Here is a 16,041-nt window from a genome sequence, read left to right as displayed (position 1 = left end):
CCCAACTAGAGAAAGCCCTCGCACAGAAACGAAGACCTAACACAGCCAAAAAGAAAAAAAAAAGAAAGAAAATAAAAGAACAACTGCACCAACATTAAAAAAAAAAATTCTTAATAACTTTCTTTTGCCTTCAGAATAATGTATATTCTTAGCCTGGCATTATTAATTTATTCAACAAATATTTAACGTCTAGTACAAGCAAGCCATAGTGGACCATACAAAGACGAGCAACCTAAACCCTGCCCTCGAGGAGCTTACAGTCTAAAAGGGGAGATTAAAACGTACAAATCCAAATAAAAGGATAAAGCCAAGCATTGGCAGATATGGAAATGGGATGGGGGCGTATAATACAGTAACCCTTACACATTGCTGCTGGGAGTGTAAACTGCTGTAGCATTCTAAAGAGTGTATTCACAGTACTTTGTCAGATAAACATTACGCATTCCTATGACAGGCAATTCTGCTCCTGAGTTTATCCCAGAGAAATTCTCATACAGATCCATAAGGGGACTGTACAAGAATTTTCACCACAGCATTGTCTGTGGTGGTGGGGAGTGAGAAACAATCTGGGTACCCATCACTGAGAGAAAGGACAAGTAAAAAACAGAGGATATACAGGATGAAACACTATGTATGCTGCAGGTAGAAACAATCTAGAGGTAGACATATGGATAGATCTTAAAAACAGTGTTGGTGAAAAAAGTAAAAAACAAAACAGGATCTATAGCATAATACCATTTATGTAAATTAAAAAATATATAAAGTAGTAAACATTTTATAAGAACTTGTAAGAGCAAAAGAATCTGCAAATCAAACACATTAGAATGACTGCCTAAGGGGAAGTATGGGCATGGAAAGAGGGATAAAAAGGAACAAAGTAAAACAAGAGCAGAACCATAATGACAAAGTCCGGGAATTAAGTATGATTAACTCAATCTTCCACACTTGAAGTCCAAAGGGGAGGTGAAGAAGGTGCAGGAGTGACCAGAGCCAGAAGGAAGATACAATAAAGTGCTATAGGAGTTCAGAGAAAAGAAATGACTCCTCAAGAGGGCCTTGAGGTGCACACAAAAGATGTATATTGTTTATCTTGACATCATTCTAATGTTTTGTAATGGATTAGTTGGTTCTAAGCTATACAACTACAGAGAATAATCAGAATCCTATTTTAGGATCTCTGTAGAATCAGTTACTACAAATGAATTAGATGAACAAGTGACTTCAATCAACAAATTTATTTACAATATTATATTTGGAAAGACAAAGGTTTGATATTACTTATGTATCCTTTCCCATGTGAATATTCATAACTATAGATGATAAAGCTAAACAATGCTAGAAAACTGAACATATCACTCTTACCTAGTTTCACATTTTGTTTATAAAGGTGATTCTGAGGCCTCTGTCAGATGCCAGCTAGGATCTCAAATCCTTGAAAACTAACAATGGATAAGTGAGATTAGTTGCCTAAATCAGGAGAATATGAGTCAAGATGGAAGGAGCCTGGACGAATGGTGCACGTGAAAGAAAAGAATGTCATAGTAGGATATATAAGAAACACCTGGGTAAGATTTATGGGCATGAATATATTTTAAAAGGATGCAGATATGAATAAAGACTTCAGATAGGAGTAAAATGTTATAAACTTGAAAAGATGATTGCTAGAATAGGAAGACAGTCCTAGAGAGTAAGAATCCTTCCTCCATCCCTAGCCACATATGCAATGCAGGTATAATTTATGGACTTAGGAAAAACAAAAGCAAAACGGCCAAACAGCAATTTCATCACTCAAAGGCATTTCTCTAGCTATTTAAATGAGAAATTTTAGGAAAAAGCTACTTTAAGGAGAAAATAATATATATTTAATAATTTAAGATAGATTTTTCTATCTACCCAGGTGATTCAATATGTACTTTTACATCATCAATTGATTTTTCCTAATTTACAGTGATATAAGATTCTATTATGCACACGACTTATATCAATACTAACATGAAATCTTAACACAATGCATTATCACAGCTTGCTCCCACATAAATAAATGTTGGGTTGGCAACACCACTTGGCATCTGGCAACAGCAAGTGCCAAGTGTCTAGATACAAGTGTTAATTTTTTCCTTCCCTAATAATTTAGTAAAATGAAAGATTCCTTAAAAGGTTAGTTCATTTTGACACTATTCAGTAAGTAATAAAACATCAGGGACTTCCCTGGTGGTGCAGTGGTTAGGAGTCCATCTGCCAGTGCAGGAGACACAGGTTCAAGCCCTGGTCCAGGAGGATCCCACATGCTGCAGAGCAACTGGGCCCGTGCGCCACAACTACTGAGCCTGTGCTCTGGAGCCCGCGAGCCACAACTACTGAGGCTGCATGCCACAACTACTGAAGCCCATGGGCCTAGAGCCCGTGCTCTGCAATGGAAGAAGCTGCCACAATGAGAGGCTTGCGCGCCACAGCAAGGAGTGGCCCCCGCTCGCTGCAACTAGAGAAAGCCTGCACGCAGCAACAAAGACCCAACACAGCCAAAAATAAATAAATAAATTTATAAAAAAACAAAAAACATCAAAGTGAAGAAAATAAGTAGCTACTCAGTATAAGAAGGTATTTCAAGTAAGCAAAAATATGATTACTCACTTGAGTATCAACTTAAAAAGTCACTACCCAAATGTTTCAGTTGACTTACATATTAAATCTAAATTTAAAATGTTTTACTTCCTTTCTGTACATACTCTGTGTCCTTCCTAGCTTATTTCCTGGTTATTTTGTGGCTCTGTGTTAATAAATATTTTTTAAATGATTTCTTATTTAGTACTGAATTTCCCTAGCCAAAGTTACTACAGTCCTCTATAGGATATAGCCAAACAAAGAGCAACAAAAACAGAGGCATTTAGGTTTAAATATTTTACTAAAGGCTGTTAGCCAGTTAGGATACTCAGATTCCTTAACAAGTACATGCTTAATTTGTTTTTTATTTCTTAAGACTAAAAATAGCAGTCTTCATTTTCTGAAGTTTGAATAGCTAGGTGTCCAATGGAAAACTGCTAGAATTAGCTTAAGTCAGAGAGACTACAGGTATTTTATCTCTGAAATTAATAGTTCAGAAATGAAGTAATCCTTGGTGAAGGCCCACAATACTCTAAATTACTAAAATTGACATTAATTTGAAAGAAGCTTCTGTTTGCTGCTGTATAGTCACTCCTTACCAACTTCACTTAAAGCTGTGTTAAAGATACAAATACATACTTATACACTTCACTGTGATTTCAAAAATCTAGAACTTATCATATAATGAATGAAATACGCTTATACATCTGTTTTACATATAATAGTTTTTAATACTTTACATATTACCTATTTTCTTTATGTCAGAGAACTCAGGTAGGACAACCATACATTATTACCAAGTGAACGTACTTTATATCTACAAATGAAAATACAGCAGAAAAATAACAGAGCTCATAAACTTGAGTCCTTTAAATAATGTATACACCTTGATATTCACTTGGATATTATTCATATACTTTTTAATAGTTATTTGTCCGTGTTCACATATTGACAGATGTTAAGCCATATATTCAGCATTACATAAAAGAAACTAAATATAATTCTTAAACTTCTCACTCACCAAACTGAATCAATGCTACTAAGACTTGAGAGCAAACATATTTTCATCCCTCATATTACTGTTTAGCTAAAGAATTGTGAAATGAAAAATGAATGCCTGATAAATTTTTGCTGCTTTAATATAATTTGCTACTTTATTTAATATAATGAAGAACTTGGTATATGCTTAAGTATTTTTGCCTGTGCCAGATGAAAACTACACCTAGAAGTATGTTAGCATTTTAAGAAATCATTTTTCCTACTAGTTGTGTCTTTTCTATTTTAAATGGTATGTAAGATGATTAGCATTTGTCAGAATTACCTACCTCAATTCTGGATACACAGTAACTGTGTACCATTAAAGTACCTTTATGAATTCATACTTTAGGTGATAAAATACCCATTTTAAGGAAAATAATTCAAGAACTAACCTTTTTGTACTCCTAAAACAGCAGGAGAGTTCTCCTGTAAAGTTCTGTCAGGTTCCTGTGGAGGTACAACCATGGCGAGTGTATGCATTGGTACACGTGGAACCTAAAAAGTCAACTCAGAAAAAAAGAATCTCAGACCAAAGAATAAAATAAAGGTCCATAAATGAAACAGAGATCCTGTTTTAGATTTTCTTCGTATACCACCAAATTAACTTTTTTTGTTTCTTTAAAAGAAAAACAAAGAAGAAGAAGGAGGGGAAGGAGGGGGAGGAGAAGGAGAAGAAAAGGAGAAGCAGCAGCAGCAGCATTATTCACCAAGCAGTAATTTCTGAGAATACTGATTGGGCAAATTCAGGCATTCTACAAATAGTCAATGATAAGCTAAATGGAATTAATATCACTCTCTTGTTACGGATAAATCCTTGCTGGTTTCAGTTATAGCTAGGAGTACAAGTCACATATTCAACTGGCCAATTTACCCTTGTTCAAATCCTATATGGGTCAAAAGAAAAAAATCCAACACATTTCCTGAATTGGTGTATTTCAGTAGTTCTCAGGATAACTTTGTAGAAAACAATTTCAGATTTCACTGAACTTTGTATACTTAGGATACTCTCTACATTCTCTCCGTATTTTTAGGTGTGTTTAAAAATTACTTTAATGAATTTTTGGTGCATATATCCTGGTTTACCCACACCTTCCTGGATGACAAAAGTAACTATCTCTAGGATAATTAATATTGTCTTGGGAGGTATTAAGGGAAAATCATTCTCTTGGTTCAAGATTCTGCTTAATGTATTCATAAAAAAACAAACAACCTTAAAGACCTAGTTGTAATAAAAGGACAACTTGGAATACTTATATTTATATTTGGTATTAAGTGTTTCTTTTTTTTTTTGCGGTACGCGGGCTTCTCACTGTTGGGCCTCTCCCATTGCGGAGCACAGGCTCCAGATGCGCAGGCTCAGTGGCCATGGCTTACGGGCCCAGCCACTCCGCGGCATGTGGGATCTTCCGGGACTGGGTTACGAACCCGTGTCCCCTGCATCGGCTGGCAGACTCAATCACTGTGCCACCAGGGAAGCCCTAAGTGTTCCTTTTTAAACACTATTTTCAGTAAGTAAGACAATGAAAAAAATTTCCATGTACTTTTGAAGGAAATCTTAAAGAATTTAGGACCAGGTTTATTCAAATTTAAAAGAGAAATAAGCTGGACTTCCCTGGTGGCACAGTAGTTAAAACTCCGCCTGCCAACGCAGGGGACACAGGTTCGAGCACTGGTCTGGGAAGATCCCACATGCCACAGAGTAACTAAGCCCGTGCGCCACAGCTATTGAGCCTGTGCTCTATAGCCCGCGAGCCACAACTACTGAAGCCTGCGCGCCTAGAGCCTGTGCTCCGCAACGAGAGAAGCCACTGCAATGAGAAGCCCGCACACCGCAACGAAGAGTAGCCCCCACTCGCAGCAACTAGAGGAAGCCCGGGGGCAGCAACAGAGACCCAACGCGGCTGTAAATAAATACATAAATTTATAAAAAAAAAAAGAGAGAGAGAGAGAGAGAGAAATAAGCCCATTTTACTAAAGGCTAATTTTAAACAAAAACTCCCAATTTGAAGAATATTTATATTTACAAATAAGCTCTGTTTTACATTACCTGAGATTGATCTTGACAAGGTGGGGTAAGCTGAGACACATCTGTGGTAGGAACTGACAGAACATTGTTTGGATAATCCAATAGATAAGAAACAACATTAGTATGGCCACCTTTTGCAGCTTCAATGAGCATTGTTGAGCCATCCTGAGAAAAATTGACACCATAATTAATTATTTATTAATTTCTTTTTATAATATGATTACTAAACACATTTAGTTTCTTAGCAGCTCATATAAAATCAAAACTCATTTAAACAGTACTGAATATTAATAATAAATATTAAGCACTAAAATATTTGAAATATATTTTAATAATGATGTATATATTATTTACTTATTTTGAAGTAGAATACCTTGAGACGATGAGTAGGGTCAGCCCCATGAGCCAAGAGTAGCTCCACAACTGCCAGGTGACCTCCTGCACATGCCAACGACACTACTGTATGATCATTATTGGCTGTAGCCCTATTCACATTGGCACCTTCAAAGAAAAATAAACAGCAATCTTAGCAAAGCCAGTTCAGACAATATGACTTTAAAAACTTTTTTGAAGTACAACATAGATACAAAAAAGTACACAAATCATAAGTGTATAGTTTGAAAATTTTTCACAAAGTGAACACTCTTGTGTGACCAGCACCCAGACCAAGAAACAGAACATTATCCACATACGAGAAGCCCCACTTTGTGCACCCTTTCAGTCACTACCCCGCCCTCCAATGGTAACTACTATCCTGACTGCCAAACTGGTTTTAGTTTTTGAACTTTATATGAATGAAATCATACAGTGTACTCTTTTGTGCCTGGCTTCTTTCGCTCAATATAATATTTTTGAGATTCATCCACATTGGTGTGCATAGTTGTAGTTCGTTCATTCAATATCACTTCTAAAATGAAAAATCTAGATTAATAAATATATACAGGCTAATGTGAGCACCAAATAATACCATTGTATGTAACTCTTCAAAGACATTTTTGATCTATTTCTAAAATGTGGCAGTATAGCCAGGTCTCAAAGTACAGAAAACAGATTTTTTTAAACAATATTTACGAGAAATATAATGCTTCATATTGTATATTTTAAAGGTCAGAGAGACCTGGATATGAAGAGAAGACAAAAGTTTATCCAAATACGTTATCAGAAAGGCGATTTAGTAAGTTGTTCAATAGCTTTGTACAATATGACCTAAAAGAAGTCTAAATGCAAAATCTTTTCTTAGCCTCTTTTTTTGGTAAATTAATTTTGATTCACGGAAAAAAAGACCTCTCATTTTTAGTTCAACTACCTTTTACAATCCCAAAAGGACTCAACTAGATAGTTAAGACTATAGCAATGGGGACTTCCCTGGTGGTGCAGTGGATAAGACTCCATGCTCCCAATGCAGGGGGCCTGGGTTTGACTCCTGGTCAGGGAACTAGATCCCACATACACGATGCAACTAAGAGTTCGCATGCCACAACTAAGGAGCTGGTGAGCTGCAACTAAGGAGCCCGCCTGCCGCAACTAAGACGCAGTGCAACCAAAAAAAAAAAAAAAAAAAAAGGACTATAGCAACGTTCATTCTTCCTTCTTCCTTAATTCAACTTATTTTATGAAGGGAAAAATAAACCTAGGGGAAACTACTATTTATTTAATTTTCAAAAATACCCAGCTGAACCTAATCCTAACTTGTATTAAAGTACCTCTGGGAAAGGCGAGGCACACCAATAAACATCCTTACATTAGCAACATAAGATTATTTTTAAAGTTGTTAATAATAAATTTAGTTGGGATTGTTTAGCACTTACTACAGCCTAGAAAGGCTATAATCAATGTGTTCTTATTCTTGAAAAGCCTGATTATATGCTTAGCAGGGTAGTTGCTGGTATGATTAGGTAACTTCTTTAGGAAAGGAGCGTGAGAGAACTCTAAAGGTTATCCATCTGTTTATTACTTCTGCATGGTTGAAGTAAATAGCTTTTACAGACTAAGTTATAACATTATGTAAGATATGCCTTACTTGGTAGCAAAATGTGATGTGAAGAAAATAGGCCTAGTTTTATCCAATTAAAGAAGAAAGCAAGTATATTTAAAATGATAAAATCTTACACTGCATCCTTAATGGTACAAAATGTCAGAATTCTATTGGAATATACAATAGATATAAAATGTTTATTTGAATAACATGACAACACTTGAGTGGACCTTCCTTACAGTTTAACATCCTAAGATTTTTTATCAGATGCCAGAGTACCTCGAACACTACACAGAGTTAAGCTGAACCAAAAGAAATTGCGGATATTACCATCTTTGACATATACAATGACAATTTTATATGGTTCAACATAAACTGAGTTCAGCAGCATTTCACTTTTCTACAGTAAAGAGTCTTGAACTACCTCTTATCCATCATTTGAACTTCTTTGCCTAAATATATTCTAATAATAGAATCTCTAGAGGAATATAAAAATAATAAATAACACCCTTGTGTACTTGGTTGACTTAACTGTACCATAAACAACGGTAGCAGACTTTCTCTCCTCCGCCCTTCCGCATTTCCAGCAGAACTGCCTTAAGTGCTGAACGATACTGTATCTACTAAATATAGCTGGACATTTTAACTTTGACTTTTCCAACTTTGGGGAGTAACCATATACTCTTTGGTTGATGAAAACTTCAAACTCAAAACTAATAAACAGAACTTCCCTGGTGGTCCAGTGGTTAAGAATCCGCCTTCCAATGCAGGGGACGCAGGTTCAATCCCTGGTCAGGGAGTTGGGATCCCCCCGCCGCGGGGCAACTAGGCCCCTGCGCCACAACTACTGAGCTCACGAGCCTCAACTAGAGCCCGCGCACCGCAAACTACAGAACCCACGTGCCCTGGAGCCTGCGTGCCACAACTAGAGAGAGAAAAAAAAACCCCACACGCAGCAACGAAAGATCCCGCATGCCTCAACAAAGATCCCATGTGCCGCAACTAAGATCCAACGCAGCCAAAAAAAAAAAAAGGACTCGACGCAGCCAAAAAAAAAAAAACAAAACTAATAAAGATCCCAGCAAAGTACCTTATGAACTCTGCTTCCTAATAAAATACAGCAACAAAAGACTGGAATATAATACTTATACTAAAGTAGCTTTAACAGAAATTGCAACAGTTTAGGAACTTTTTTCAGAAGTTGTACCTTCTTGGAAATGCACACTTGTACTTTCTTTACCTTTGCTAATAAGAAACTGCACGGTGCACAAGTGGCCAGCTCTCGCAGCTTTCATCAAAGGTGTTCTTCCACCTTCAGATTCATGTTCCTAGTAAAGAAACATAAAATAATCCATCAGTGCCAATTCATTAACCATCTATTTTTAACACTTAATATCAATGACATAAGAAATAATGAAGATTTAATACTTACTCAATGCAGTCACTTATGTTACCTACCTCAATTCCTCCAAAATACAGGATTAATTTCAGTCCACATTAGATGGTGTAACTTTCTATAAGAGCACGTTCAGTTTAACATACCAAACAATAAACATTAAGGATAAGACTTAATGTTTAGTTTGATCCCCAAAGAGAAGTAACTGCATTTTTCTAATACTAAGGTTAAAAAGATATTTCCCTAACTATTCATCTGAACTATGAAAAAGGAACCTTAATTTTGTGAGGTGATTTTGAGGATCTCATCATCAGAAGCCAATAAGAGATCTATCAAAGGAGAGAAACCAATCTCTGAAGAAAAACACTATGGTATTTCAGGAGTAAAGGGAAAAGGAAAAAGAAAAACATACAAATGAGCTGATTATTATTATTATTTTTTTTGGCGGTACGCGGGCCTCTCACTGTTGCGGCCTCTCCCATCGTGGAGCACAGGCTCCGGACGCGCAGGCTCAGCGGCCATGGCTCACGGGCCTAGCCGCTCTGCGGCATGTGGGATCTTCCCGCACCGGGGCACAAACCCGTGTCCCCTGCATCAGTAGGCGGACTCTCAACCACTGCGCCACCAGGGAAGCCCAGCTGATTATTTTTTAGAGTAGAAATTAAATGCTTGAATAGTCAAAGGCAAAAGAAGCAGTCTTACAATAGTAGGAAGATTGTTATTCTTCCTAGCAAGTTTGTCCACAAGAGGAATGAATGAGAAAACAGCTTCTCAAGCATCTTAATATCAAATGCCACTAAAAAAAGCTTGCTTGTATGGTAAGTAGTACTGCCTGTTGGGAGTACTGTGAACTCTTACTACATTCATCTAAGTATTAAAATGTAGCTGACACATAGCTTTTACAAAAAGTTCTCTCAACTATCCCCTCTTTCACTATGTATGCAAACATTAATTTCTGTTCTTCTGGTCCTCTTTTGTGACTAAGAAAAACTTGATAAAGAACGGTGATTTCTTCTTACATAACTATATCTCACTACAACTTTGGCAAACTAACAATAAGAATAGATTGTCAACCCAATGGAAACTTTAAACTGGACTGCAGTGACAGGGATTCCACTCTAAAAGAAGTTTCTTTCTTTTATCTTGATAGTGTAGAATTCTCAACCTCCTAGTTTATGTTTTGATTTTTGTTATGCATATTGATTAGACAACAATCTTTATTAACTCTAAGGTATGGAGGATGAATAACTATAGATAATGCCAACAAAATTTGGCTTTAGAATGAATTTTGAACTTATATTCAAATGTAGGTAAATCTAATATTCTGGCAATTTACTTCAAACAAAATGGAATACACATCATGAAGAGCTTACTCAGAAAGACCTAGAAAGTTGTGTCAACACACTACATGCTGGAGTTGTTGTATCAACTACACACTGGAAAGAAATTGCTCCTTTAGCAACTGCTATTTCCCCTCCTGTCTCAGGACCTTTTTGCTTAAGCTGCTCTCTCTTCCCTGTAACACTTCTTTGTTAGCTCCTTTTCATCCTTGACTGTCTCAAGTTAAGTGTTATTTCCTCAAGGAAGACCTTCCTGAACCTTCTTGACTAGATCACTATTCCTACTATTGACTTACAGTTCTACGAACTGCTCTTTCATAAGTTCCAATCACATATTAGTTTGTGTAACTACTTGGGTAACATGTCCACCATTCAAGTATAAGCTTCATGAGAAAAGCAATCATGTCCATTTTTGCTTATCATTATATACCTAATGTCTAAAACAATGAAGTACTTGAACACTGTTTACCAAGAAGGAACCTAAGCACATCTGACCTCTCAAATCTTCCCTTTCATAGAAATGAAGCTTGAAGTTTAAATATTCTACTAGGTAAATAAGAGAAAGAGAAGTTAATTTTAAGAATGGTAGCTAAACTTAGAGTAAGACATTCATTACCTTCATTTGATAATACATTATTACTAGATCATGGGTGGGCAATACTAATGTCACTTTTCCGTTTTTTTTCTTTCTTATCTCTTAAGCCTGGCAGTGACACCCATCAATGCAACTAGTAGTGGCAAAGACAAAAGATTCTGAAAGCCCTGTTTAGAATAAACTTTTAAAGTAACTGTTAGTTCTGTATATTTAAAATATTCCCATAGCTGTTAAAAATAAGAAATCAGAAGGTATAATCCCAAGATGCTCACTCCAAGTAAAATTTCAAAATTCAACATACTAATAAAATTTTGGAAATAAAAGGTGTTAAAAGCTGCCTATTTTATTTTCCTCCCTATAAATATACATTCATTCCTTTGGTTCTGAACAATATGTTTGAGGAAACAGTTGATATGATAATACTACAACTTTATAATGTATTATATTTCTTGTCCTAAAATTAATAATGTATATCCTACAACACATACCATTTGTCCCAAAATATCTGACCACTGAATCCTTTTAGGATAGGAATCAAATTTGTCTATACAGTTGACCCTTGAATAACATGGGTTTAAACTGCGTAGGTCCATTTATATGTTGATACCTAAGTTCTACACTACACGATCACAGGGGTGCAGAACCCCGCACAACATGGGTAGATGTGGTTATATGCAGATTTTCCACTGCACAGGTGGGCGTTCCAACCCCCACGCTGTTCAAGGATCAACTGGCTACTTACTTATGAATGTTGGATTTATTATTTCAGCCAATATTTGTTCAATATCAATAAAATTTTAGGATACGAATTATGATTATTTCCTTCATAAACACAGAAAATTATTTTTCAAGGCTACAAACTTAGGTATTGTGCAATTTAACCTTTTTTCTTTCTTCTTTTTGGAGAACAGCTAGAATAATATAGGGATTATCTATTCCTTGAACATTTGGTAAAACTCACCTATAAATCCATCTGGGATCCTCTTACCTTCATTAGATGGACAGTTTTGAACTACTGACTCAATTTGTGAAATGGTTATTGCTTTATTGAGGTATATGATTCTAGAATCTTTTTTATGGGGGGTCACGCAGCGAGGCTTGTGGGATCTTAGTTCCTCGACCAGGGATTGAACCTGAGCCCTCGGCAGTGAAAGCACAGAGTCTTAACCACTGGACCGCCAGGGAATCCCTTTGAATCATTTTTGATAATTTATATTTATAGAAAAAAATCAGTATTCATTTCATCTAAGTATTCAAACTGATTGTTCATATTGCCTTATAAATTTTAAAGTTCTCTACTATATCATATAGTTATAACTCCCTTTAAGTTTCTATCATATACCTTTGCCCTTTTGAAAAAAGCTGGGCTTATTTTATCTATTTCAGAATTTTTTAAAAATCAGCTTTTATTTTGCTGTATTTCCTTATTTTTTCTTTTTTTAACTCTACTTTTTTGTTGTTTACTATTCTATTAACTTTTTAAAAACTTTATGTCCTTCCTTCTTTGTGCTGTTGTTCTTCTACTAGCTTCATTTACTTTCATTATACATACATACATACATACATACACACACACACACACACAATTTTCCTTCTAAGGACCACTTTAGCTGTATCCTCTCACCCAAGTTTTGATGTGTAGTTTTGGTGATAACATCTATTTTGCAATCTTTACTGGGATTGCCTTTTTAACTCATGAATTATGTAGAAGTATTTTTCCTCATTTTCTAGTTATATGGGATTTTTAAAATAAGGTCTTATTGTTAATTTGTAATTTAAAAAAAACAGAGATCAGAGAATGTAGTTCATATGATTAAGAAGTTTGTTTTAAAGACTTTTTTGTGGCCTAAAACATGCACCAGATTTACACATATTCAATGCACTGGAAAATAACATATTCCATATTTATTGGAAACAAAATGACAGCTCTCTATTTATAGGAGCAAACTTGATTTTTCTATTCTTTTTTTTTTTTTTGCTGTATGCGGGCCTCTCACTGTTGTGGCCTCTCCCGTTGCGGAGCACAGGCTCCGGACGCGCAGGCCCAACGGCCATGGCTCACGGGCCCAACCGCTCCGCGGCATGTGGGATCCTCCCAGACCGGGGCACGAACCCGTGTCCCCTGCATCGGCAGGCGGACTCTCAACCACTGCGCCACCAGGGAAGCCCGATTTTTCTATTCTTAACAATCGATTTATGTATTTGATCTATCAGTTTCATAGAGAAGTATGGGAAAAAATCCTATCACTACAAATGTAGAGCTGACTAATTTTCTTGTAATTCTGTAATTTTCTATTTTAATTGGAGGGTAAGGTAGATGTTAGTTACTGATTAGTAACTGATTGTTATACTAGCTGGAGGAGCATTTATTTATCTCTAAAAATGATTTTGGTTTAAAATTCCATTTTGCCTGATATTAATATTGCCTTACATAACTTTTTCCATTACTTTGTCAACCTTTCCCTGTCATTTTGCTTTAGATCTTTCTCCTGAAAACAGAATTTGCTAGATTTTGATTTTGAATCTAATTCAAGTCTGTGCCCTTTTAATAATTAAGTTCAATAGGTTTATATTTGTTCTGATTAGTAATATATTTTTGTAAAAAAGAATCTTTAAAGTTATTCAGTACCTGATTCTTCACTCCTGAACAACGCAAGGATTCTAGAATGGCTTTTGAACTTTCTAACATATCCTGCTGAATTTCATACTATTGCTGTCTAGAGTTTTAGTACTACTCTGGTTTTAAGCATAAAAATTTAGGGTTTATACTCACAAATTTGTATTTATAATATATTTTACCAATTTCTGTGCTTACCGTAGCTTCCCGCATCCCACGCCTTCCTCCAGAGCTCTTTTTTGTCCTTATTGATGTACATAACTTTTAGTAGTTCTTTTGGCAAGGGTCTGAGGTGGTAAACTTTTATTCTTTGTAGATCTGAAAATATGCTTATTTTTCCTTCTTTGGAATGTTAGTTGAGTATAGAATTCTATATTGTGTTATTGTCTTCTGGTTTTGTTTGGGGGGGGCTGCACTGGGTCTTCGTTGCTGCGCACAGGCTTTTTCTCTAGTTGCGGCGAGCGTGGCTACTCTGCGTTGCGGTGTGCAGGCTTCTCACTGTGGTGGCTTCTCTTATTGCAGAGCACAGGCTCTAGGTGAACAGTCTTCAGGAGTTGTGGCACGCAGGCTCTAGAGCGCAGGCTCAGTAGTTGTGGCACATGGACTTAGTTGCTCCGCAGCATGTCGGATCTTCCCGGACCAGGGCTCAAACCCGTGTCTCCTGTGTTGGCAGGTGGATTCTTAACCACTGTGCCACCAGGGAAGTCCCTCTTCTGGTATTTTGAGGATATTACTCTCCATTGTTTTCTGTGATTATTTTTGTTGATGAGAATCTACCATCAAAAATTTAATTGTTGTTCCTTTGAGAATAATTCATTTTTCCTCCAATAGCTTTTAAGGTTTTTCTTTATCCTTAAAATTCTGCAGTTTCATTTGTTCTGCTTAGCAATTATTTTTCAATCAAGGATTCATGTCAGGCTTCAGTTCTAGAAAATTCTCCATCATTATCTCTTCAAGCATTGCCTCTGCCTTCTATTTCTAGCCTCTCTTTCAGGAACTTCATATATATATATATGGTCAAATATATATATGGCCTCTCAATTTCTCTTTCATATTTTCCATCTCTTTACCTTTGTGCTGTATTATTTTATCATTTGATTCATTAATTCTTTATTCAACTGTCCAATATACTGTTTATCCTATATATTTATTTTTATTTCCACAATTTTTTCTCCTGAAAGTTTAAATGTTTTATTTCGTATCTATCTGTTCTTAATTCATAATCATCAGCTTTTGTTTCATTGCCTCACATTGTTTTATGGCTATTGTTCATAGTTTAAAATAAGCATGCTTAAAATCTTTGATTCAAGTCTTTTATTTCAATTTCCTTGGGCCTGTATTCTCCTGTGCTGCTGCTTTTTGTCTGCTTGCATTTTGACTATCTCTCTTCATGTAGATTTGCTCCTGAGCTTTATAATTCTTTTATTTGATAAAGCTCATTTTGCATGGGAGTTGTTTTTTTTCTTTTATTTCCATCCACAAATTTATCCCTTCTCATTAGATGGTCTGAAAGTTACCTCAGTCTGGTCCATTTTAGAAGTAGCTCTTTCCTTGGCAACTTAAGCTTCTTATCCCATGAAGTTATTCTGTTCTTCTCACTAAATCAAAAAATGATGCCCTCCAAGTTCTTAGTTACAATGTTGTCTTTGCATCTTCCCTCTATGAAGAACAATTTGCTAATTTCTAACTGTGACTCTGGGCAGTTGCTTGGAGCTTTTTTTCCATGCTGCTTCATAGGCTGGGCAATAAGACTGTACCTATTGGCCAGTTCCATGTGAGATGCATTCAGTCCCTATTCCCTTAAAGATGATGAAATTCCAGCCCCTAGCACCCATTTTTTTTAGGTTTAATTCTCCTTGGGCCTACAGCTTCAGCTGTGGATCCAGGGTCCATTTCTAGTCCACAGAGTTCGTTGGTCTTGTTTCTGAGTATAGCTATATATTTTTAGTTTAGTTTGGTTTTCTCGCATATTTTATTTATTAGATCTATGTACTTGAATGATAGAGAGCAGAGAGGTTTCAAAATATACTAACAGACTACTTTCTTGACTGGAAGTCATTTGTTACTTATATTTAAACAACTTTTGAGATAGGACTCATTCAACATATAATAACCTAGAAAGAAAGAACTTGGCCTTTTAAAAAAAAAGTATATTAGGAGTTTTGTGTATTGCATAGATTGTTTTAAGGATCAAGAAAAAATTGATAAAAGTTTTCCAGCTTTAAGTAGTAAAGTTTTAAAATATGTATATATGCTACTCCTTAATAAAAAGTTATTTAAAAAGCGGGAGGTCCTATCTAGTTTATTAAGGTAAACTAATCACCAACAGTTGAAATATATTGATAAGTGGATAATCAGAGCTCATAAGCCCGCTAAAATCTTGTCCATAAAAAATGCACTGCAAAGTTCTGGTTCCGATGAATAAGCATTATGAGAAAAAAGGTGCATTTTTT

The 16,041-nt window shown here is 35.9% G+C and overlaps 1 protein-coding gene across 10 annotated transcripts in view; it reads right to left on the bottom strand.

Annotated features, from left to right (window-relative positions):
- LOC308616912 (ankyrin repeat and KH domain-containing protein 1) overlaps positions 1-16,041 on the bottom strand; it is a 123,905-nt gene that overhangs the window by 44,995 nt on the left and 62,869 nt on the right. For all 10 annotated transcript variants that reach the window (XM_081233419.1, XM_081233422.1, XM_081233428.1 and 7 more), the window contains 4 exons: positions 8,881-8,968; positions 6,039-6,166; positions 5,687-5,830; positions 4,032-4,134 (listed from right to left, as the gene is read on the bottom strand). In XM_081233419.1, coding sequence (XP_081089545.1) covers positions 4,032-4,134; positions 5,687-5,830; positions 6,039-6,166; positions 8,881-8,968 — 463 coding nt within the window. The remainder of the gene's footprint in view (positions 1-4,031; positions 4,135-5,686; positions 5,831-6,038; positions 6,167-8,880; positions 8,969-16,041) is intronic.

This window comes from Mesoplodon bidens, assembly GCF_964165515.1.
Source record: "Mesoplodon bidens genome assembly, chromosome: 4".
In the NCBI taxonomy this organism is placed as follows: Eukaryota; Metazoa; Chordata; class Mammalia; order Artiodactyla; family Ziphiidae; genus Mesoplodon; species Mesoplodon bidens.
This window is presented reverse-complemented; position numbering and strand designations above follow the sequence as displayed.